The sequence below is a fragment of the Meleagris gallopavo genome, chromosome 3 (genome assembly GCF_905368555.1).
Source record: "Meleagris gallopavo chromosome 3, MGAL_WU_HG_1.1, whole genome shotgun sequence".
Taxonomy (NCBI): Eukaryota; Metazoa; Chordata; class Aves; order Galliformes; family Phasianidae; genus Meleagris; species Meleagris gallopavo.
The window spans coordinates 33,088,093-33,113,071 of NC_139406.1; the positions used below are offsets into that span (position 1 = coordinate 33,088,093).

Here is a 24,979-nt window from a genome sequence, read left to right on the forward strand (position 1 = left end):
TTTCTTACGTTGTTAGAATCTCATTCTTTCTCTTCTGAATTGACTCCATTTCACAGTGCTGTCAGACTAGGCAAGCACTACCTGTGTTGTTTTCGTTAAAGAAAAAGATGTTTCTGAACATTAGGATTTGTTAAATTCCAAATCTTGTTTAGCCAATTAGTGTAACCCATGTTATCTCTGAATGTGCTATTGAAGAAGTAAATGAATAGCACATATCAAATGCGCCCATGTTTCCTGAAACAGAGGATCTTATCTGGGAGATGCTATTTGAAGATGTGTACAGGACTGTAGCATCATGCCTCTCCTCTGATGCCATGAAAATAATCTTCTGTGGCAGTTTTGATGGTTGTGGATCCCTGAGTTGCTGAAGGTAGTTAGGTTGGAGAAGTTTTTCTTCAGGAGAAAGCATATGAACTAAATATATTTGAAATGACATTCACAATGATTGCAGCCATCATGATTAAAGTTGTGAGCCCATGGTTAGCTATATTTTACCTGTCTAGAATCTTCAAACAAATGCATAAAGTGTCAAGACTGGCAAATCCACCTAGGGCAAAGATAAACATTTTACTCCAAGGTTCAAAAGCTGAATGTCATCTTACGTTACAAGAAAAGGAAAGAGACAAAAAAAAGCAAAAGGCCAAGATACAGAGAGCAGTCATTCAACCCTCAATTCCTTCTACAGGAGACACAGAAATGATAATATTGAATATAAATATTTGATATAAATATTTTCTTTACTAACTAGGCTCAGTGACTAAGTACAAAGTAATGGAATAAGGAGAATTGGTAAAGTCAGGAAAATATTACTAAAAAATCACCCCTTTCTTCCCAACATGTTAACAGTGACTAACAGTGGTGGCCCAGATGCATGTTGCATTTTCACAGGTCTGCGCAATAAATAGAAATGTAGAAAGTGAAATCATCTTCCTCCTGCTGTTCATAAAAGCACAACCATCAACTTCAGTGTGATCAGAGTCATTCATGCTTTCCTTTGCCCAGCTTGATCTGCTGCCTAATCATGAGCCTGAAGGTTCCTCTTTGCATCTTCTCACCTGTCAGGTGCTGCACCTTCTGGCAAAATGTCCACCAGTTACTCTTTTTCTCAGATTACTGATCAGCCACTGTTCCATATGCTTACCAAGGCCCTGAGGGCACTGATATCCTGGTCCTCAAGTAGGTTTCCTTCACAACCCTGCCCCAGGGGCTCAGCTTGGGGTCATTAGTCCTTCCCTGAGATATGCTGTAGAATGCATATCTCCACCTCTGTCATGGTCACGCCTGGCCATGCACTCTGCTAATACAGACCTTGACCCATGGATTGACTTCACAGCTTAACTTCAGAGCTGTCTTATTGCTATGGACCTGTTCAGATGTCAACAGGCTGACTGCAGCCCTGGTTACTGCTGCCAGACCTGATCCTACTTTGCTAACTTACATTTCTGTCTCAACTTGAGACCCACTTCAGGCTTGAGTGATGATCTGGACTCTCCTTTCACCTTCACTGCCATGTCCAGAACTGCACAGTTTTCTTTGCTTGGGAAATGTATCCCCACCTCATTGACTCTGCACCCGTGCTTGGCCATTCCCCACCTGATGCATGTCTTGTGGCTCATGGTAGTGGATATATCTCACAGTGCCTACGGCTCTCTCAAGACTGGAAAATTCACAGAGCACCCTCAGCAATCTGGCCTGCTATCAGTGTTTCAGATGAAGGCATCCTGTTGTAGAATGCTGAAGGACTGCCTGGCTTGGTTCCAACAGGTGGTCAGTGCACACAGGTAAGTAGTCCCAAAAATGCGGTTGTCATTCTGCTTATAAATATGAGGAAATCACAAAGAAAGGAAGGACACAGATACATTGAAATTGGAAAGAAGTGGACAGGGAAGAAGAGAAGACAGGAAAAAAAAGTATTTTCAGAAGCTCTTTTCAGATGGTTTTTACTATTCCAGTCCTTACTAAATCAGGTCTAGGATATTTCTGTGTTTTTTTGCCTTATAGTTTTGCAACAATGTAATAAGAGCAATTCACCTGCCATTACTGCACCTGTTTGTACAGTTTAAATTAAAACCAGAAACACTGCAAATCCCACTTCACAATGTCTTTCAGTGTTCAAGATTCTGAATTAAAGGTCTTCATTGTTTAGGAGGATTATTTCATTGCCTTCACTGGCTTCAAAGAAATAAGAATCTTCACTCACTTTTCTATTGATCCCCGCTGATCAGATTAACTTTGTTTTGGATTCCTACTGAAACAAAAGACAAATGGAAATGTTTTGAACAATTACGTGTACAGTTTTGTTTAGTTCATGATTCTATTACATATTACAAAGATGATTACTGGTTAGACAAAGAAAGAATAAGGGAGTTACTGTGAATTACGTTCACTAAACACCATTACTTTAAACAATTACAAAATTATGAAATATTTCAGAATGCCATGTAATTATGATTAATTCCACAAGTAAGTGTATATTTTTTAGCAGCATTTGTTCTTTCATAAACAATAACTAGGATTAAGAAAGGTCAAAGAACACTCCCATTTCAAAAACTTTTAAATCCGTTCTTGTTCCCACAGCCCCTTCATGCATTTGATATTCGTTGACATTCTCTTTGTTTTTTTGTAACATATGACAAAGGATCTTAATCTTGGAATAGGCCATGAGGCTCTCCTGGGACACTGCAAGCCAAGAGAGATAAATTGCATTAGCCTTACCATAGACAAAAACTCTTCTTCTAGAAGGAGTTATTTTCCCATATCCTTCTCTTACTTACTTGTGTGCTCAGAAAAAAAATATATACTAAGAAGTATAGTATATGATAATAACTGGTTCACTTTCTCAATGCTTTCCTGCACATCTACAAGCAAATTTGCTTCTTGTATATTCCCTGAAGCAGGCCATTAAAGAATCAGCTGTGTAGAAAACCCAGTTAATCAACTGGATGATGATAATACCTCAGGTCTTAGTCACTTCTTTCCTCCCTTCTCTTCATTCTTTCTTGGACATGGAAATGACTTTCTGATTAAGATGGCACAGTTCTTGCCAGATCTCACTAGCTTGATATAGACCTCACTGTATCTGACAATTTTTTTCTTAGCTATCATGCCTATATATATATGAGTTCTGCTGTATACCCATGACAAAAAAATAAGTGCTATTACATAGTGTATTCTGATGATACTGCAAAATTAGGAACTAAATATATCAATAATCAATACAATTGATGAATTACTGCTACATCCTTTACTGTAATGTGAACAAGGATGTTAATTCCACTCTTCTGGTGCTATGAGTTCATCTACTACAAAATCATGCAATAATTTGTATCAATTGTTTGCACCCTCCTTTCAAAGTAAGACCAACTACGATTTTTTTTGAGCCTTGTCAGTACTTTCTTTTAAATCTAATCAAAATTTCCTATACATCAATCTGTGTCTTCTCTTCCTCATCCTGCCACCTCTAAAAAGAGTCTGTTTCAATCTTTTTCACACCTTACCATGGAGTACCCAAGAAGAGCAGTAAGATCTGTCATTAACTTGTTTTTGGTACAGCCCCCACAGTTTTCTCAATCTCGCTAGTCCATGTGCACTAGTCTTCTAATCATCTTGGTAATCCCTTGACTACGCTGACTGCAATATGCCAACATCTGTTTTTTACTAGGAAACCTCAAAAATGAAAAAAAAAAAAAACCTTTGTATGGGACCTCACAAGTTTAAAATAGAGAAGAGCCACTACCTTCCACTTGCTGGTGACACACTGTTACTGCTCATTTCACAGTTGACCACCTTCCCCACAGCTGTTGCTTACTGCTGGCTCTGTTCCTCCTGCTGTCCACTTAGATCCACAGGTCATTTTTCACAAGCTGCTTTTCAGCCAGTTGATGCAAAGCCTTGATCACAATGTCTTCCCAAACTAGGGCTAGGACTTTGCATTCACCTGTACCGAATCTTCCGAGATTGCTGCTGATATCTTTCTGCAGTCTACTGACATCCTCCTGAATAACAACCTGTCCTCTGGTGAGAGAGGCACTCCCATCCAAGGTGGTGTGATCTGCAAACTTTGCTAGAGGTGCACTCTTCCTAAGTTCCTAGGTTGTTAAGAAACAATATGGCTTCTCACATGAACTTATGGGGGTCTCCACTAGTAACTTTCTCCCAGAAGAAATTACTTCCACAGTCACAACCCTTGGAGCTTTATATGCTAGTCAGTGTTCTGCTCACCTTGAGCCTTTTTGGGTTTAGGATCTGAACTGGAGAGTGGTCTTTGCAGTGCCTCCATCTCTCTTTCCACATATAAGCATGAAGAATATAGGGATGCTGCTTTCAGTAAAAACAGCCAAAAGAGCATGAGTGGTTTTAATGTAGAGTCAAATATGGAGTTGAGAAAAATGAGCTGGAGGAGATGAATAAATAGAAACACAGAAGATGGAAAGAAAGAAGGAAAAAATGGCAATACATGGGAAAAGGATTAGAAAAGGAGAATGCCTGAAGAGGAATGATGAAAAATAAAGTACAATTAGGAGAAAAATGCTGTATTCCAGAAGAAACTAACTAGTAATGTTCAAGTTTTATCTGTCACTGCAAGTGACATTACAAGCAGCACTATTGGTCAGTAGAAACCAAGAGCCCTACATTGTTCTCAATGCTGTGCTGTTCCTTCCCCCAGGAAAGGACTATTCTTCTGCTTCTGCACCATATTGAAAGAAAATAATCTGGATGTTCTGCTTCCAGGACTTCAAGGCTTCACTCATAACAATTTGCAACAAAAGGAAACAAGCAAACAAAACAGGAGTGCAATTGAGATGGCAAGGAATCTTGACCACATTCTTCCAGTGAATAATTCAGTTTCTGCTAGAAAGGTCTTTTTCACATCCACAGAGCTTGTCACAGTTTAAAAGAGTGAATAAACTTGTAACAGTGCGAGAAAGTCTCAGCAAACCTCTGTGCATGTGGAAATTATTTGTTATATTAACACAAGTTTGTTTGTCAAAAACTCAGTGGCACTGCATTATGGGGAAGCTTCCCAACAAATCCTAAAATAGATTCATGGAGCGGTGATTAGTCAGAGCTCCAATCAATATCTGGAAAGATTATTTTATTTGAACTAAATGTGCTGGTATTCATCACTATATGAAGCAACAAGTGGTTCAGAATAAGTGAATAATGTGAAGAAGAAGGAAATTGAATAGAGAGGCTTTGTAAGGATTGTGAGATTATTGTGAATTATGCTGGCAGTATCTACTACACCAGTGCAACTGCTTCCATGAAGTATTGGAATTATTAAGGTTACTATAGGAATGTTTATGGTAACAGTGTTCCAGGTTAGTGCAGTTGCAGCAATGATGCCAAGCACAGTATGAACTACTGTAAATGCTTGCACTTGTTGATCTAGACAAGGAGAGAGAGAGAAAAGAAAACACACCTGCAAAAAATTGAATGATTTTATTGTGGTCTATGATACCCATGGAAAAGCTGAGGGAATAAATAAAAAGAGAAACAAAAGTAAATATTTTCCTACCTGTTATCAGCCCAGTTCTGCAGGATACGGCCTTTTACTTTCCTTACCTTCCAAACATTCGCTGTTGTGCTTAGGGTTTTTTTTACCTGACTTTATTCAAGTATCTCAGAATCTTCCAAAAAAGTCCAGGTGTCATTTGTTTGAATTTATGGATAGAGGTCCAGATGCTACTATCTATACTCACATTGACCAATATTTTATTTCACTGGTAGCCTCTTTAACTTGAGGGTGAACATTCATTGAGTACATAGTTCCTTACATATTTTCTCTTTTCATGTGGTAATTAACCTCAGAAAGTTTCCAGCTGCTAAACTTAGGATCTTAATTTGGGCCTGTTGTGTTTATAAATCCTCATAATTTCTGACTGTTCTTAATAATGTCTGTAAGTCTCTGAACATCATGACTTAGACTTCTAAAATTTATCTTGTCTGGGAGCAATGCAAAACATATGAGGAAACAGTAGAATGCATGTGGAAAAAAATAATCATAACAACTACTATATATCTATCCATACTGTCTTATAAATTGAAGCAGCCTAGTTATGCATGAAAAATTAACGCGAGATGTGATGCTCTTATTATTATTTGAGTGTTTTCAACCCCAGGCAAAATTTAAAAAAAAATGCCATCTCTGTTAGAGTAGTACCATGCTTAAATAAAGTGTAACTTATGAGATGGGGAACAGCAGTTTCAGGAAAGAAAAAATGCAATGAATCAATAAAATAAACTCAGTGCTACTTTGTAGAATACAATGCTGCAGACTGTGGCTGCATATTAAGTTTTAGTCATTGCACAGTAATTTCACTACCATGGAAAACCTGTTCTAAATAGGAAGAAAAAAAAGAAAATTGAACCGTCTGGTTTTCTGTTTCTCAGAGCAGCTAAACAAATCATTCAGCAAAGGACTTCCTTGATAAGAAAAATTGTATTCTTAATCCACCAGTCAATATTTGTTCTAAGCAACAAATATGTCAGAATATTCTCACAATGTTGTATTTCAGTAAAAGTGTTTTCACTAAATTACTCTTATTTTTTAAACTCCTTCATTTCTGATCTCACTGTTATCCTGATGCAATGATTTTAATGGACTAGTGCTGTTTCATACAGACCAGGCTTAAACTCTGTTGACATTAAAGTGTATTTTTGTGTTATTAGAAAAAACAAATCCAAAAGGTATGGGTTTCATGGACTTCAACATTTTAATGTAGAGGAGAGAAACAGAATAAGAAAACTAATTATAGTTCAGCAAGCCTATACAAAGGAATTCATGCAAGTGTATTAACGCCTAAAAATGAATAGTCTGATCTGAGTGTAGATCTTTCAGAAGAAAGAAGTCTTGCCCAGGTCTACACTGATCATTAAAAAACAAAGCAACAGCTCACATCTGCACTTAGAATACAATCCAAGAAATCTTATTAAAAAAAATATTATTGGATAAAACAAAAAGTCATCATTAAAATGCAGCATACATCAGTGGAGGCATAAGTCAATTATATTAGTCAAAAGACTGACTATACATCTAAGGAAAAGGAAAGCAAAGCAAAGAAAGAAAATACACCAACTGCTACTAATGCTGAAATGTAAGAAGAAAGCTATAGAAGAAGTGGAGTGATGTTGTAATTTAAGTTGTTTATACAATATTAGAAAGAATCCAATGAGCTTGTGTGAAGAATTTCAATTCAACAAATTCCAGTTTAAGGTTTATTTAATAGTTTGTCCTGTCGTAACTGCATGAATTAAATGGTAGTGCTGTATTTTATCAATAATAATACAGTGGAAATGCACACACCTTCCAAAGTGGGCAAGAATAAATACACACAGCCAAATACGATCTGTTAATATATGTGTTTCATTATCAAAATAAATGGAGTAAGCAATATTGTGTGGATGTGCTGTGACTACTGTACTCATAACTTTAAGAAAAGCACAGGCCTTCAAGAATTAAAATGCCAAGCCTACAGATCTATAATGCCCATAACATCTTTGAGTCATTACAAAAATTCAGGTGGAATTGCCAGTGGATTCTAACTACACTGTGTGCAAAGAACACACAGTAGAGGAGAGCAATGTGTTCATCTCATTTTGGCTGTGAGAAATGTTAATAGTTTTGCTGCAAGACTTGGAAATGACTGAAGTGTCAGCTTTGAATGTCTTATACATTTTTATTTTAATAGTGAGATTTGATGTTTTTGGAGGCCTATACACCACATGTAATAGACCTGAGATGACTCTTGGGTTTAGGATGTGGCATAGCTACTTGCAAACATGAAATGAAGATTAGACCCAAGTACTTCTGGCACCAATAAATCTGAGTTGAGATGCTGATGAGCACATAATTTTCACTGCTGCCTTGATGCTGTTGGTTCATGTATCCTGTTCTTTTCAGTAGATCTTCAAAAATCAGGACACCCTTGGAAATGGAGAAGATAGAGAAAGGGAAGGCCAGGAGTTTCCACTCTGCTCCTGCCTGACATACAGTGCACTCCCAGACCGCCAAGCACAATCTGTAACTGAGGGTCTCTGGAGGCTGCCCCATTGCTGCCCTGGCTGAGGTTGAGTGTAGCAGCACAGTGTTGTAATTCAGCACTGCACAAGCAGCTCTGCAGTGGATAGAGGACTTAAACAGACATGTCTGCTGCGAGCTGGCCAACTGGTGTGGATGTGAATATCCAGCCTTACCCCTATGGATGCACTTCCTCTCAGATGGTACATGCACCTTTGGGCTAACTGGTCATGTGGAACTGCCCAAGAAGATCTTCAGTGCCACTTCTTGGGGACCCCCAAACACTATGTGTGTCCTAGTTCAAACTAGTGCCTCTACACTACTGAAGATCAGTTTTAAGCTTGCTTCTTCTTCCACGCTCTTTTCCTATGATTTAAAAGTACCAACACTGTGCTTTCCCTATTATTGCTGTTTCCTAAACAGAAACATTTGATAGTTAAGAGGGAGAAATACCCCCTTGGCTACCTCCAAAGATACCATTTAATGCCTATTCCCTGTTCTGAAAGTGATCATATATGGTGCCAGAGCATCACTGTGGTGTGGAGAGAGATGAGTCTGAGCCCTTGATGCCCCCTGACCTCCGGTGTGGGCCTAGTAGTGCTGAGGGGAGGAGAGATCAAAAGTGTCTGTTCTGAGCAACAGGTAGCCAGATTCATAGAGCTTCCTTTGACAGGTCACACTGACAAATCCTGTAGAAGGAAAAGAAAGAGAGAAAGAGAGAAGGAGAGAAAGAGAGAAAGGGAGAAAGAGAGGAAGGGAGAAAGAGAGGAAGGAAGGAAGGGAGAAAGAGAGGAAGGAAGGAAGGAAGGGAGGAAGGAAGGAAGGAAGGAAGGAAGGAAGGAAGAAAGGAAGGAAGGAAGGAAGGAAGGAAGGAAAAAAATGAGAGAAAAAATATATCTACTTTTAGGGATCAAGTTTTGCTGCAGAAATTTAGTAGAATGCATTAAGCAGAGATTGTCTTGAATTAAAAAAATATACATATATTTATATTCTTTACTTACTTATGCATTTTACTATCTATCTATCTATCTATCTATCTATCTATCCATCTATCTATCTATCTATCTATTTATTTTGCTGGGGAGGATAATGGTTAGACTGGATGGTCTTAGTAGTCTTTTCCAACCTTAATGGTTAAATGATTCTATGATACTATAACCCCAGTGTGGCGGGGTGGTTTTGGACAACTCTGACAAGTGCTGCAGCTCACCTCTGCTCGTATTGTATCTTAGAAACAAACAGTTCGGTGGCTGGAAAACTTGAGAATCAAGGAGAAAGGTCAAGGGCAGCGAGGCTAGTCAGTTTTTGGTTGTCTTGGATGAAGAATTATAAATAATTAAATGGTTGTCATTGGCTGCGCTGTTCATGAGAAAGAAGAAAAGGAGGAAAAGAGAGAAAAAAAAAAAAAAAAGAATAAAATAAAGCAAAAGGGTGACTGCTTTGCACCCTGATGCTCTCTGGCAACTTCCCGCAGCCTCCTGCACCCCCGGAGTCGCTTTCCGAGCCGCAACGGCGCTTGTCCCGGAACCTCACCCGGCTCAGCCCCCGCGCACCGCCGCTCCCCCGTCCGGCCCCTCTCGCCGCGTTGGGGCGGTGCGCGTTGGTTGAGCGGGGCCACTGCAGGGAGCCGAGGGGAGAGGATGGGAGCCCTGCCTGCTGCGGCTCACGGTCGGCTGGCTGAACCAAAGAGTTAAAATATAAAAGACCAGAATGTTTTTTTTAAATATTAATGTTCTTATAACGGAAGTTCTTATCAGTGGGTTGCACTGTACTTGGCAAACAAGGCTTTTTACCTTTTAAACAAATAATTCATTAGGTAATTAAATTCAAGTGAGATTACTCTAATTAAATATACACTGCTGTTGAATCATAATTTCTATGTGGCCTAGTTAAAGATGAACGATCTCTTATTCCTGGGGAAAAAAAAAAAAAAAAAAGAAAGAAAGAAAGAAAAAGAAAAAAAAAAGAAGAAAAAAAAAAAAAGGAAAGCTTTAAAAGAATTCCCCAGTGACTGGAATAATAGATTTATACACCACCATACAGAGGTCATTTCAAGAAAGAAGAGACACCAAGCACAACATAAAGGGACTTTTCATGTCTGGAGATACTAGAATTTCAGGTTTTATAGCTGTGAGTTCTATTAAAAGACTTTGTGGAACCTAGGAGGAAATCAAAATTATCTTTCAAAAGGCGATAAGTTATATAAATACGTGCACAAACAGAAATGTGTCTCTGAAGGTATTAGTTCTGCATAATTTCAGATGAGTAGCTACTAGGCCTCAAAGGAAACAGTGCATCTCGAAATGCTCTGAAGGCTTACACTGGCCAAAAGAAGGCAGGACTTTAGCGAAATTAAAAGTAACTTTGTAGCCAACGATGTGCTGTATGTCCTGGTTCCCTTTAATAGCATTAGGCGTTCAGACCATAAAGACTAATCTGGAGAGTAGAAGTTCCTGCTCTCTGCTTTGATCTCCTTCCTCTTGGCTGTTTAAAGCTGACAGTTTGGCTGAATGGCATTCGCCGCTTTCATTTGTAAGACACGAGTTTCCTAGTGTTCCAGAGCTAGCAGCTACACCTGTACCGCAGGAATTTACATCGCATTGCTCCAGGATGGCATTGATTTGGGACGGGCGAAATACAAACACAAACTAATTAAAACCTGCATAATGCGGCCCTACAGGAACAAGACAGAAAAACAAATAAATACAACTGCAGCTGGCACAGCAATTGTGCCTCTGCCCCCGAGCAACAGTCTGGTGACATCAAATTACAAACCTTAAAAATCTCCCGTAATTGCAGTTGATCATTTCGGAGACAAAATGGAAATCGTGTTGTTAATTAAATTCGGGTCCGTAAAACATAGGTGGGCAGACGGACGGACAGACAGATACTGAGAGGTTGATGACTCATCCTATAGGTTTGTCGGCTTGTTTATACAGGCCCGTGTGCAGAGCTCGAACAATTCATATGCAAAAGCGCTAAGGAAGAGCTCCGCGCTCCCTTTGCTATCAGAAATAAATACGAGTTGCAACCGATAAAGGATTAATCAGAACACACTGCCAAGACACTGAGGGGGAAAAAAGAAAAAAAAAAAAAAGAATATTTTTTCTTAGTTTGCTAAAATATACAGATAGAGAGAGAAATGCCCGTAATATTTGTAATGCCCTCTTTGTCTGAATAACAACGTCTTTGTAAACGCCTTATCAGCTGTTACCTCGACTGCAGTCAAACGTTTCAGACTTCGATCCCTCCCTGCACTACCCATACCTACGTGCTCCCATTTAGGGAATCCACCAGGTATGCAACTTTGTGCTTGTCTGGACAAAACAAACCATTCGCTTGCACGATCAGAGGGCTGGAGGCTGCTGTTGCTATGAGTTAAATTTACCAAAAGAGAGCGAGATTTTTTTTTCTTTTCTTTTTTTTCCCCCTCTTTTCACATAAATGTCCCTCGGATTGGGCTTGAAGGGGAGGGAGAGGGAACGCGGCGCTCCGGAGACACATCGCCTCTCCGCCTATAATTGTTTGACACATGCCCTGTTGTCACAAAGTGGGGTTGTTTCCCAGACCCTGCTGGAAAAAGGTGCAAAGTCATAATGACTGTTTAACAAGGCTCATAAATCAGCGCTGATGAGCCGCGCTCGGGACGGGCGCTCGGAGGAGCGGGGCCTGGCGGCGGGCGGCCCCGGAGGGCGGTGCGGGGGGAGCGGCTCTGCCCGTACCCCAAAAGCCGACAAACGCGACCGGGTCCCGCGCTGGATCAGATAGAGAGCTCTTCTTAATGAAAATTCAGTCAAGTGATCCAAATAGTCGACAGTCGGGGCGTAATTATAATCTAGGCGAGATATATTAAATTAATGGATTCACTCCTGCACAGGCGTATCATTAAAATGAATAGGATTGATACTTAACATGGTACAGTTGTTTTAAACTTACACATTAAAAAGAGAGCAAGGAAAAGGGCAGAGAAACTCGGCGGTAAGAACAGTGAGAAAATGAGCATCGCACGGATAATCTATTTTTTTGGCAGATTCTCTCCTGCGCGTTCTTTCCACAGGAAAGAAAATTAAAACTGTCCAATAACTGAAGTGATCGTCTGAAATCTCTTCTTCTGCTACCGGTGCGAGCTCAAAATCAAGAGAGGATTTGCAGGAGAACTCGTTGCCAGGATGTTTCAAAGAAGAATTAAAGGAAAACTTTTTTCTTCTCCAGCCCTAAACCAGGCGCTGTAGCGCTTAAGCTTCTCTTTCTTTTTGGGTCGATTTATTAAGAGCGCCGCGTTTTGCTCGCAGCTCCGTGCGCACGTGTATCCCTATGCAGATACAGCACAAAATGCATGGAAATTACGCGGCTGAAGCGTAGCCTAATAAATATCAGAGCTCCATTCTCAAATTGTGCTCTGCTCAGTATCTTATCCTCCCCATAGTTAGGTGTCTCCTTTCAACGTCTCTGTCATCTCCATTTGAAGATATTTTCAGCGGTTTATCACTGCCATCTCCAGCCCTGCACATTTGCAGCAGGTTATCACAATTGCCAGTCCCCTCTGGCTGATGTGTTGTGCTGATTACCATCAGTGCCCTGAGATATTTGGTGCGGATTCCCAGCACTGCAATATCCACTCTTAGGACATCTGGAGCAGATCAAAATCACTGACTTCATTTTTTAGTAGAGTCAGTGTTCGAGCTCCGCAGACATCGCCTTCAGTCAGTTCCTGCAGAACCAGCCTTTGGTTAAAATTCGGCCAAGCAGCGACCCCTATGTCTGGATTTGCATTTCTTATCGGACCCCTATCTCAACTGATTTGTTCATAATAAAAAGAAAATCTCTTGGCAGCAGATGCATCGCCTTAAGAAACTGGAAGGAGCCCACTGTCTTAGCAAACCGCTTCTCGAGAAAGGCTCTTTAAGGAGAACTTTATCTACCCAATGATCTCTGAATTATACGAGCGTGGCCATTTAGGTCGATTTACTTTAAACAGTATACAATTTATTTTAAGCGATTACCTTAGGTGTAATCACATTACACCCAGCGCCGCTATCTATTTCTCTCCCGCTTGTTTTCAGACGGGCGTCCGCTCCCCAGCGGAAAGGTGACAGAGTCCCATTCTGGTCCCAGTTCCTCTTTCGCTACGGGACTCCTCGGCGCTAATGAGTTGGCACCGCGCTCCTTTTCCTTAGGATCTGCCGAAAGTTAAGGAGACACTGGAGCATCTAAAACACGGGGCTCAGGAGAAAAATGATAATTAGAAGGAAGAAGCTGCATATATATCTATAACCCGAATTATGTTTAAAATCACCGTTTCGTAGGCAGTATTCCATCTCTTGAAAATTTCAAGCGAATTTATGGGGAGAGGAGTGATCACACCAACCTTTTGGACTGTTTAGCATTAGGGAGAGGTTTTCCCCATGCTTTCCGGCAGCAGCTTATGTTGTTTTCAGTTTTCCGTACAGTTTAGTTCTTTGTGCTCTTCTCTGATTAAGCTCCAGCTATTGGTCCTGTATGGGGGGGGAGGGGGTGGGGTGGGAAGGGGAATGGGGGGAGAATAAACCCAGGATCTACAGACTTCGCTAAACTGATTTTCAACCTAAGTAGCTTAGTATAGCGACTCTAGTCCCTGCTTACTTGCACAAGGGGGAAAAAATTAAAAAGACTTCGAAAGGTTTTCTGAGAAAGTGGCTTAATAACCCGTCAGGAAAATGGGCACTGTCCAATACAGGAGCGGGAGCTGCGCGCTGAGGGCTTCGCCTTTACGGAGCACAGCGTAATGAATGGCTCTCGCCGGACCCCGCTCTTTACCCCGCACCGGGAACTTTGCAAATGAGAAACAAAGGTCTCCTCCCAGCCCTGCAACTTGTCCCTTCTCGGCGGGTTCCCTTCCTTTTTCTTTCTTAATTTCATCCTTCCTATTTTGTCCTCTTTCTTTTTTTTTTCTTCTTCTTCTTTTTTTTTTTTTTTTTTTTTTTTTTTTTCCATCTTTACCAAACCACTGCTCCAGATATTCCACACTTTCTTTACTTGCTCTGTTTCTAGATGAAGAATAGCACAGTTCACCCCAAAAGATTCTGGGCTGATAGAAAAGCAACTGATACTTTTTTTCTTTCTTCTTTTTTCTTTTGAGCGGGATGGGAGCGGATGGGGGAGGGGGTGATTCACATTTCTTAAGCCTCTGAGTGGAAACCTTTTCTGGATTCCACCCAGATCTAAAGCGCTAAGAAGATTTCGGCAGCGGCAGTGCATTCTCCCACCTTCCTTTACCTGCAGCCCTTGTAACGTGACTCTGCCGGCCGCCAAACCTCGCTGCAGTTCCCAAGCCCCACTCAGCTTTGTCTGAGGGTCGCTCTCCTGCTCTGAGGGTGAGATTTTGGAGCCAGGGGAGAGCAGTGTGGGGGTGGTTCCTCTCTCCTGTTGGGCATACGGAGGTGAAAGCTCACTGCGTCCAGCTGGTGGAGAAGAGAAGTTGAGCTAACTCTCAGAGACGGAAAGGATTCCTGCAGGCAGTGTTACAGCTAACCCCTCTCCCCTCCCCCGTGCCTCGAGCAAGAGATGTGCGGCTAAGCCCCCGGGCTGGGGACAATCGCCCCTCGTCCCTTCGTTGTGTTCCGCCAGGCTTCCCCCGGGCAGCGCCTCTAGGCTAAAAGGGTCGGGGCGACCGCGTTCCCCATCCAAGACTTGGAAAATTGGCGAAGCCGCCGGCCCCAGCGCGGTTGGGGCGAGCCACGTCGAGGAAGCCGGTGTAACAAGGGGGCAAGTCACAATGACAGCTCGTTTCCTTCAGGGAGGCCGAGTCCCTCGGTCCCTCCTCGAGGGGTCCTTTGTCTGCCGCTGCACCTTCCACCCGGCGCTGCGGGGACAGGGGGAAGAGAAGGAAAACGCATCCCCGCCGCTGGTCGCTGCCGCTAATGACGACGGAGGCAGCAGCCCGCTGGGTCCTCCCCCCGCGGCCCAACACTTCCTTTGCTTTGGAAGTTTGGACAGCCCTGAGCCCTCCAGACCCCCCCGCCCGGGGGTGAGGGCTGGGGGTGCTCTGAGCCTTTCGCGCTACCGTTGATTTGCGGGATTATTTCTCAGCGAGACACCGGGGACTGTCGCAATGCCTCTGATAGTTGTCGCCGAGTGTGGGTCGGTCGGCTGAACATGAGAGGAGTGGCAGGGGAAGGTGGGGTTAGGGTTAGAGGGGCATCGCTGCGGGTCGTTTTTTTTCTCTTTATAACTAAAGATTTCTGTGAAGTACAGCTCGAAGCCTTTCGACTTTCAGCAAAGTTATGGGGGCTGTGTGGCGTTGATGGATTGCTAGAGGCAGCCACCCTTTATCTATTTACTTATCTGCTTTGCTGCTTTCTTTTTTTTTCTTTTTTTTTTAAATATATATTTTTTGTAATTTCTTTTTTGATGGTAAATTGTTCCAAACCGCCCGTCTGCAAAGCCCCTTTTCCTCTCACGATCGCTCTCATTTGTTCCCAAGTCCAACAACGACGACAAGGGGGACTCAATGTTAAAGGTGGTGGAAAAAAAAAAAAAAAAAAAAAAAAAGGAAGAAAGAAAGAAAGAAAGAAAACAGAAACACACTTGTTTTTGTTAAAAGGGGACACACTGAGGCTGCGAAACAGCAAAACCCCAATGTTGGACAGCTGTAAAATCGTGTAGACAGGTTGTCATACAGCAGTGGGGGCTTTTCTGAAAGGAGCCCATTGCTAAACATTAAATACACACACGGCACGGCAGCTGCGCGGACACACACACACACGCACACACACACACGCACTCACACACGGAGGAAAGTGGCCCGGGCTGAGCTGCGCACCACGTGCTGCGCCGAGGGGGGCGCGGGGGGGCGTGGGGCGGCGCTTGCGGCTCAAGTGGATGCCAATCAAAACATCAACTTCAAATTGTATCTGAAAGATCAGCCTAGGACCTAAGGGCAGACACATCAGTTGGAGCTCAATTGTTGATCAGATCACATCTAAGGGATTTAGGAGCACAGAAGAGCCGAGATTTGAGGACAGACACCCCACTGCATCCCGCCACACTCCTCCACACCTAGAGCGCAGTATCTCTCTGACAGAAAGAAATCAGAACGAAAAAAGAAAATTACCGGCTTGATTCCTGTCCTCTCGACTCCATTAAAGAGAGGGGGGGGTGGGGGGGAAGGAAAAAAAAAAGGAAAAAAAAAAGGAGAGAGAGAGACAGAGAGAGAAAGAAAGAGATCCAAGGGAGCCCGGGTTTGTTCTGCTCCCCTCCCCGGCTGTTTCAGGCTCCCTCCTCCCCCTTCTTCTTCTTCTCTCTCTCTCTCTCTCTCTCTCTTTTTTTTTTTTTTTTTTTTTTTTAGTATAATTCCTCCCCCCTCCCTTCCTTCCCCCCTCCCCCTCCGTTTTTTTTTTTTTTTTTTTTTTTTTTTTTCTATATTTCTGCCGCTCCTGCCGCCGACGCCAGTGCCGCCAGTGCCGCCGCCCCGGAGATGTCCTTCCCCCAGCTGGGCTACCCGCAGTACCTCAGCGCCAGCCAGGCGGTGTACGGCAGCGAGCGGCCCGGGGTGCTGGCCGCAGCCGCCGCAGCCGCCGCCGCCGCCGCCGCCGCCTCGGGCCGGCCCACGGGCGCCGAACTGGGCAGCGGCTCGGCCGCTGTCACCTCGGTGCTGGGCATGTACGCGGGGCCCTACAGCGCCCCCAACTACAGCGCTTTCCTGCCCTACACCGCCGACCTCGGCCTCTTCTCGCAGATGGTGAGTGCGCTCCGCCGGGCCCCGGGCTGAGAGCGGGGTGGGAGCGAAGGGTGCGTGAGGGGTACGGGGCAGCGGAACTCCGCCGAGTTTGTTCGTGCCGCGCCCGTGAGATCGGCCCGGCGACTCGGCTTCTCTGCTGCGGACAGGGGGTGGATAGCGCTGGGGCTGGCGGCTCGGCGCGCTCCGTTTCCCCACTGCTCGTTCTCTGCCCGCGGAGCCGTGAACAGGTTCCGCCCGAAAGGCCAAAGTGCGTTGGGGAGCCGCAGTAGGGAGCCGCGGTGTCCGTTTATTTTAAGGTGTTTTCTCGAAGCCTCAAACCCGGTCCGCTCAGTTCCCTCAACTTTTCATCCGCCGATTAAGGCGAATTTGCATCCGGCGAAGGAGGGCATCCACATTCCATTATCCGCCTCGGAGCAGAAAGGCATACTGGCATGAACCTTAAAGCAAATGACCCCCGATCGCCCTCGGATTTTTTTTTTTTTTTCTTTCTCTTATAGAATATGATAGGAGAAAAAAAATGTGAAATGTTTTATACTCACAGCTTTTCCTCTCCGGCGCCGCTGAAGCGTTTTCGTTGCTCCGTGTCTGCGGATTGCTCAGCGGCGAAGAGCAGAGGCTACACTTCATCTCTCAGTGCCCCGCTATGATCTCTTCCGAAAAGGAAAAGAGTGGAGGTGCATGCTAGGCACGGTTGGTGAGGGGCTTCAGTACGTGCGTGCATATATGTGTGTAGGTCGGCAGTCAGATGCGCTGCTGAACGAGGTCAGCGGCGGAACACAGATCAGTTTGTGCTGCAAACATTTCCTACGAAGGCAGCGTTAGCAGCACGCGTCCCTTTCTTTTATTTTTAACCTTGATTTTGGAGATGCGCGAAAAGTTGACACAGAGGCAGCGAGTGATTTACAAGTGGCTCCTTCAAAAGAATTCCCAGCAGAGATTGCGGGGAAAAAAAATATAATTTCAGCAACAATAACAAAAGGGATAAAGGGAGTGCAGAAAGCCCGCTCTGTAACACATTATAAAAATTACATCGGGCTTCTCTTCGTGTGTACGCTTTGCCTCTGAACTTGAAATGCACGTTCATTTATAAATGTTTGACAAAGTTAGCTCAGTTTCGCTGCGGCCACTATTGAAGGGATCATTTTTAAGCCTGACACCATTTCGTAAGATTCACCCTGCGAGTATATTTCTGAACCAAAAGAAAGTGACATTGTGATAGGAAAGGGAGAGGGAAAAAAAAAAAAAAAAAAGAGAGAAAGAAAACGGCTGTGTCAGGTATTCAGCAACAGTTTCCTTTCCTACTTGCAAAGGCATCCCGGTGTTTTACTACAGTAATTCACCATGGTGGCGATATTTGGAAATCGATTCTAAAAATTCCGAGCATTAGGAAATCCGGAGCTAAAATATGAAGTTAATATCTCGGCAATTTGCGGTCATAATGAGGCCTAACGAGCTCGCTAGAAAGATAAAATGTTATTTACCAAAACACCTGATGGGATAATGTGACTTGCTGTGTTTTACTACCGATGATAAAAAGAATATTGATTGCAAATAAATCACCGTCTCTAAACGCTTGTAAACAGTTTGTGTTTGCTCTGCTCACATCAAAGTAAAACTTATGAGATAAAGTCTCTGCATATGCATTTTCCGCGCTGCAAAGATCGCCTTTCATTGCAGAGGTAGGGCTTTCCCAAACTTGGGAGTTAATATTTCATGCCAGATTCTCGGGGCACCATCGCGGTGTGTTGGGGGGAAGGTTTGTGTGTGCAAAGCCCTCGCTCAGAAGTGGCTCCGCGCTGAAGTTGCGCATTGCCACGCCAACCGCCTCTCACACCAACTCCTTTTAAAGGCAGAGCTGGGGCCAAAGGAGAGTGCTCTGCTTGCGTGATATCCCCCCGGATATTTGGCGGATAAACCCAACGCTGAGCGCGGGCATCAGTTGTTAGCTGTGCTGTGCTACCTGTTTTCCCTTCCTAAGGTCGTTTGGAGTGCACAGCAAATTGTCGTGGTGGAATGTGAATTTAGTGCCTTCCCATCGTTCGGTTCGCTTTGGTTTGAAGAGAAAATCTGCGTTCTGTCCGACAGATCCCAGCTCGGTCCCTCTTCTTCTTTCTCTGCAAGAAGCAGGGGTCACTCGGGAACCCTTCTGCCTGCTCCAAACGTGAGGGAGCCCGGAGTGGGGAGGGCCGTATTGGAGTGTGAAGCTCCGTGCCCCTCTCTGAAGCGCGTTCCGGCTCCCGGAGCAGCCTATTCAGGTCTGGGAGAGACGCTAACGAGATAATTGATGTGCTTTTTCCTCTCCGCTTGCCTGAATGTGTTACAGGGCTCCCAGTACGAGCTGAAAGATAATCCGGGTGTCCACCCTGCTACCTTCGCAGCCCACACCGCCCCCGGCTATTATCCCTACGGACAATTCCAGTACGGGGACCCGGGTCGACCCAAAAATGCCACCCGGGAGAGCACCAGCACCCTCAAGGCCTGGCTCAACGAACACCGCAAGAATCCCTACCCCACCAAGGGTGAGAAGATCATGCTGGCCATCATCACCAAGATGACCCTCACCCAGGTCTCCACCTGGTTCGCCAACGCCCGCCGCCGTCTCAAGAAGGAGAACAAGGTGACCTGGGGTTCCAGGAGTAAGGACCAAGAAGATGCCAACCTTTTTGGCAGCGATAACGAGGGGGACCCTGAGAAGACCGAAGACGATGAGGAGATTGACCTGGAGAGCATAGACATAGATAAAATTGATGAAAACGATGGGGAACAGAGCAATGAGGAAGAGGAGGAGAAGCCTGAGCTCCTGAGACAAAGCAGTGAAGAGGAGCGCTTGGAAAAAGACAAGGATTTGGCACTATCAGGATCTGAAGGACTGAATCCCAAAGATGCTTTGGCCATGGTGAAGGAGGCCTCTGATAACAGCACGCGGATCATCAGCCCCGGGGGACAGAGCAATTTACAGATGCCATCTCACAGCAAACCCAAGATCTGGTCTTTGGCAGAGACTGCGACAAGCCCCGATGGTGCCCTGAAATCCTCCCCCCCACCACCACCCCCTGCCCAGGTCACCCACACTTCGCCACAGATCCAGCATCCCGCTTTTCTCCCCAGCCATGGACTCTACACGTGCCAGATTGGCAAGTTTCACAACTGGACAAATGGGGCTTTCCTCACACAGAGTTCCCTGCTAAATGTGAGGTCGTTTTTGGGAGTAAATCACCATCATGCCACTCACCACAATCACCACCTCCAGGCCCAGCAGCAGCCTTCTGTTTTAACAGCCACCTTGGGAGCCCTAAGCGGTGAAAAGCCTTCAGAGAAGACCAGTCCCAAACACATAGGTAATGCCCCTGGCAGCCAACTCCCTTCTGCCCCACCATGCACACACAAACTTCTCCTTGAAGGACAGAGTCAGAGCCAGCCCTGGTGCAACTGATTGCTTTAACAGCATTGCAGAGGGTTTAGCTTAGCATTCAGTTTTTCCTGCAGCATGGAGAGGGTATGCATTAAGCCCATTTTGTGTGGGCTATTATATTCTCATCCTGTATGCCCATCAGACAACTTAAGAATGCCAAAACAGTGCTGCCAAACATATTCTTTAAGTTTTGCTTTCCTTCCCTCCTTCATAGAATCTTAGAATCACAGAAGGGCTTAGGTTGGAAGGGACATTAAAGATCATCAGTGCACATGATGAGTATCCTTCCAGACTCTTATCTCCAAGTCATGACTTATCAATGATAGTCCAAAATGTGGCAAAAAAAAAAAAAAAGCTTACATAATCCCTAAATATTGAAAGTATAATTGTGCACACCTGTGTACCTGCGCTATACGCACACACCTACATGTGACTGAACAAGGGGGACAGAGGGAGGTGCACCCTGCACACTGTACTGATTTTCTGCACGCTGTGCTGATGTCAATTAGTTTGATGCTCAACTGGCTCTCCTATTTTTATTCTGTGTGTGTGTGTTTTGTTTTCTTTCTCCTTCCAGAAAATGTCCCAAGAAACGATTCCCCACCTCAGCCACTCAAATCGCCCTTCCAGCCTGTCGGTGACAAGTGAGTTTGTTTGTTTGTTTTCACTGCAGGAATGTTACTTATGCGAAACAGAGCGTTTGAATAATAAAGACTAATTATAGCACCTAATCAGTGCCAGAATAATACATACAGAGAACAAGAGCAACAGAGAAGTTGCTGTAATCTTTTCAAAGTTAGGCTAAATTATAATTGTACATTAACCAGCCTGTAACTTTTCTGGAACTTAACAGACCTCAAAAGAGCTTGTGTTAATGACACTAACGACAAAGATTTCTGTGCAGTTAACTAACAGTAGGATGCTATAGCAATAGACAGGTAGTTATAGGAAAGGATTTTTTTTTTTAACTGAAAGATTATTACGTCTTTTTTTTTTCTCCCCCCCTCTCCCCCACCCCCCACAGCTCTTTGCCTCAGCAAGAGGGAACACCGAGAATTTTAACAGCTCTCCCTTCCGCTTGATTAAATGGTTTGCTGAAAAACAAAATATTACAGAGACTGGTCTTAAGGACAGGAAAAAAAAAAAAAAAAAAAAAAAAAAAAAAAAAAAGGAAACGATATAAACGACTCTCATCCATCTCTTTTTTGCAATAAGGTGGTGCAAATCCATAAAGGCGATTAAACAATTCTGTAGATGGATCCCCTCCTTCATTGTACCATTTCAGATCGTGTTATTCTAACCATTCTTGGATTATTTGTTTGGTAAATGTTTCCCATGTGTTTGTGTTATTTCTGTATATAGAGTGATTTCAGACTGTAAATAGCGCGTCAGCAAAACTTGTCTAAATCATATATTTTTGTCTAATAAACTAAATGAAATTATGACCTCTTTCAGGTATGTATTCTTGAAAATATATTACAAATCTAGTCAAACATTTCGAACTTGCTTTCTTAAAACTCGAGACTTTTTGCCTTCGGGTAGCTGAAACTCAGTATGCCAAATCCCATCTGTTGGTAGCCCTCCAGCTATCCTCTCAACAGCTAACAGCGAGTTCCCTTTTCACCCACGTAAATCTAAGCAGAGCGAAGCTGACCCCTGAGTAGTGAATTTAGTTATTTTAACCATTATGATGAATCAGGCGTGTTCCACACTATCCATTTTTTGGATATAAATGGACCCTACTTCCACTGCAGGGAATGCATTTCCCAATGCCGTAAAATGCATTCTTGAAAATGAAAAGGAGAAGGCTTCTCACAGTTCCCTACGTATATAACTTTGCTGTCCAGACCATTTTCTATGCTGGATGAAGAGCTCTAGTGCTGCAGCACACATTCTGACCGAAGCCAGAAAATAATAGATTAGGACATAATTTGTAACAATTTACTCATTACATAAATACAGAGGAAATGTGACGGTGAAAGATCTTTCCCCACGAGATGAAGCACGATCGTAGCATAGAGAAGTGGCAGCTCTGGCACTTCCAGAAGAAAGTTCTCAGATTCCAATCTGTCGGTTAAAAAGAGACTGAAACAATCTATCAGTTTATAAAGGCATTAATCTTCCAAGGACTGTCCGTTAAAATGTGTAATATTTTGAGTGTTTCCTTCTTTTTTTTCCTCCTAAATGAGAACACTAAATGAGCATTGAGGTGCTAATAAGATACCAGATGGTTGTTGATGGTGGAAAATGGAAAGAAGCAGCTGGGAAAGTCATTAAGAAATAATGTGGTGACGCCCTAACCAAACCGAACCAACCTCAAACCAGGGCTTGTCGGAAACAAGATGAGATTGTCGAATAAATATAATAATAAAATTCGGCTCGGAGATCAGAATATTGATCTTGATTTAGCTTCCCAGCTCGCAAGTACGGACGGGTGTTGGTGAGCTATCACTGCGGGATCTGTTGGCAAAGGGGTGAACGTCTGCTGTCGCATTTTTCACACGGATCGGGGCATAGAGCAGAGGGATTTGTACGAAGAGGGCTGAGATACTCAGCGCTGTCGTTCTGCGGAGGTCCCGTTTGACAGCACAGCATCAGCTGCTTCGCTTTCTGTACGAGACTTATTTTCTTTTTCCTAAATCACAGGTAGCTTTTGCAGTGGTAACGGTGCCAACAAAAGAACAGAATGCAGTTTTAAGCAAACTGTAATAACGCGGTTTTCAGCGGGAAAAGGAAGAAAGAAGATGTTCTTAAAAAAAAAAAAAAAAAAAAGAAAAAGAAAAGAAAAGAAAAAAAGATCTCACATCTGTAACTCCGAACCACGCGTCAGATCGGTACTGGTGTGAACGTGACCGAAGCGCTCTCTCTCCTCTTATTTGCAGAGCAGCCCCGCACCTCCTTGGGGCCCTTCCCCAGCCCCGGCGCAGAGTCGTGGATGGGATCGGGCCCCTCTGGAGCCCTCGACGGGCACTTTCCGTCCGGAGGGCGAAACGAAAGAGCACACCGCGGCTCTCTGTGAGGCTGAGCTAACACGGCGGTGCAAAATTGGCTTGAGGGGCGAGGAGAGGCGATTCCTTCGCGGCACATTAACGTAAGAAGGGACTTGGCGCAGAGCAAGGGGGTGCGGGTGCGCGCCGGGTGTTACCGCGCGGGGCCGAGCTCCGGGCTCCGGATTTTGGGCGGGTTCGCAGCGCCCTCTGTGGGCTGCGGACGGCGGAGTCCCCTCGCCCGACGCGGGGCGGCCGTGATGCCCCCGGCCCGGCGCAGCCCCCGGCTCTGCCTCTCCGCAGGTGTGCGCCCGGGCGGCCCTGCGGCACGGTTGGAAACGAGAGGGGAATCCGGGGGGGGGGGTGGGATCCGCGTTTCCCGGCTTTCTCGCGTCATGTGAGAGATGCGAGGAATGATCGTTGACGTCACCTTGGCAAGAAAATAATTTGTAGTTTTTCGGTCATATTTTCCATTTTTCATCGAGATCCACTCTGGCAGCCGCACACCAGCGAATACCACGGGGTTGGGAGAATAATAAAGGGAGAGCTTAAGCTAAACGATTTGCCTTAATTGGGAATGCGTCGGGCTGATAAGAGTAAATTGGAAAGTCCTCGGTTCTACTTCTTTTTTTTTCTTCTTTCCCCGCCATGACGGGACCGAATCTGATCACAAAGTCAATAGGAATTGGATGGGCAATACTTCTTTTAGAACAAGCACCAAGTGCCAGGATACATTTTCTCGCTATTTAAACCGGCGGCAGAAGGCATTTTTCATACGTTTGCACAATCTTCCACCGTCCCCTAGTGAAAACGCGCTGGCTTTCTTGCTGCTATTCGTCATTTCGTCTTAGCAGAAGAATGACAGGCATCTGTGAGGAAACAACGCCGAAAAGTTGATAGAATCCCGAGTTCAGCAAACTCTGCAATTAGCAGTTGCCAGAACACGCTGAAAGCAAACGGGAGCTTTACGGGGATTTGGCTTTGTCACACAGACATAGTTAGGGAACGTGCTCCTTGGTATGCGTGCCTCATTTCTTATTCTTTTTCGATTTTATTTTGAAAAGAAGTCTATTTTTAACTAGGAAAAAAAAAATCCAAAAAAAACCAAGCAACCTGGAGAAAGGGAAAATTAGCAGTGTGCGTATGCTTAAGCCCTAAGATCGTTATCGTTCACGGTTCCTGTCATCCCTTTTGTTGCTTTCGTCGAGTTTTTGACGTGCTCGCTCCGAAACTCGAGCAGCCCCGCGGACGCGGAGCCGCTGCCGACAACCCCAAGGCGCTCCCGCGGAGACGCTCCGTGATGCGGCTGCCCGGGCCCACGGGGTCTCGGCCGGAGCCCCACGCCGTGCCGAGCAGCTCCGAGCCGGGCCGAGCCAAGTCCTCATCGCGTTAGATCGCCCGATAACTTTCATTGTGTTTTCCTGCCGTCCCCTTCCCCCCACCCCTTCCCCCCTTTTCATGGGCGCCGATCAATTATTCAGAAGCACATTTATCTCCCCTGCAATATGGAGAATTCATATTCATATCTCTGTTTTAGTGGCCTGACACTGATTAATGTAATATGCACCGCGGCTCCGAGCGTAGACCCTCTCTATGAATCATGCACTATAAAGTTTCAATCGTCCTTGCGGATGAGACTATTACAAAGAGTGCGAAGCCGAGGGGGCGGGGAGGCTGTGGCGAGGAGAAAATGGCTCTGTGCCGTTGCCCGGTGTTAGACAGCCTCTCGTTCACAGGGCACAGGGCGGACCGGCTTCGGTGGGCTCATACGGGCTCGGGTGAGGGACAGGGCTGCCCCGAAGCGCTCCAGACCAGGACCTGGAGGCCGGGTCCTCGTTGTG

At 44.6% G+C, this 24,979-nt stretch overlaps 1 protein-coding gene across 1 annotated transcript; it reads left to right on the top strand.

Annotated features, from left to right (window-relative positions):
* Positions 1-16,405: 16,405 nt before the first annotated feature.
* IRX1 (iroquois homeobox 1) lies at positions 16,406-22,276 on the top strand. Its single transcript, XM_085220587.1, has 4 exons — positions 16,406-16,739; positions 19,063-20,077; positions 20,729-20,795; positions 21,176-22,276. Exons 1-4 carry the CDS (start codon positions 16,476-16,478, stop codon positions 21,231-21,233), a joined length of 1,404 nt encoding a protein of 467 aa, XP_085076713.1. The 5' UTR covers positions 16,406-16,475; the 3' UTR covers positions 21,234-22,276.
* The last annotated feature ends 2,703 nt before the right edge of the window (positions 22,277-24,979 follow it).

Coding starts and splice junctions, on each gene's coding strand:
- IRX1 (XM_085220587.1), top strand. CDS start 16,476: ATGTCCTTCCCCCAGCTGGGCTACCCGCAGTACCTCAGCGCCAGCCAG. Junction 16,740..19,062: donor TCGGCCTCTTCTCGCAGATG/GTGAGTGCGCTC, acceptor AATGTGTTACAG/GGCTCCCAGTACGAGCTGAA. Junction 20,078..20,728: donor GACCAGTCCCAAACACATAG/GTAATGCCCCTG, acceptor TTCTCCTTCCAG/AAAATGTCCCAAGAAACGAT.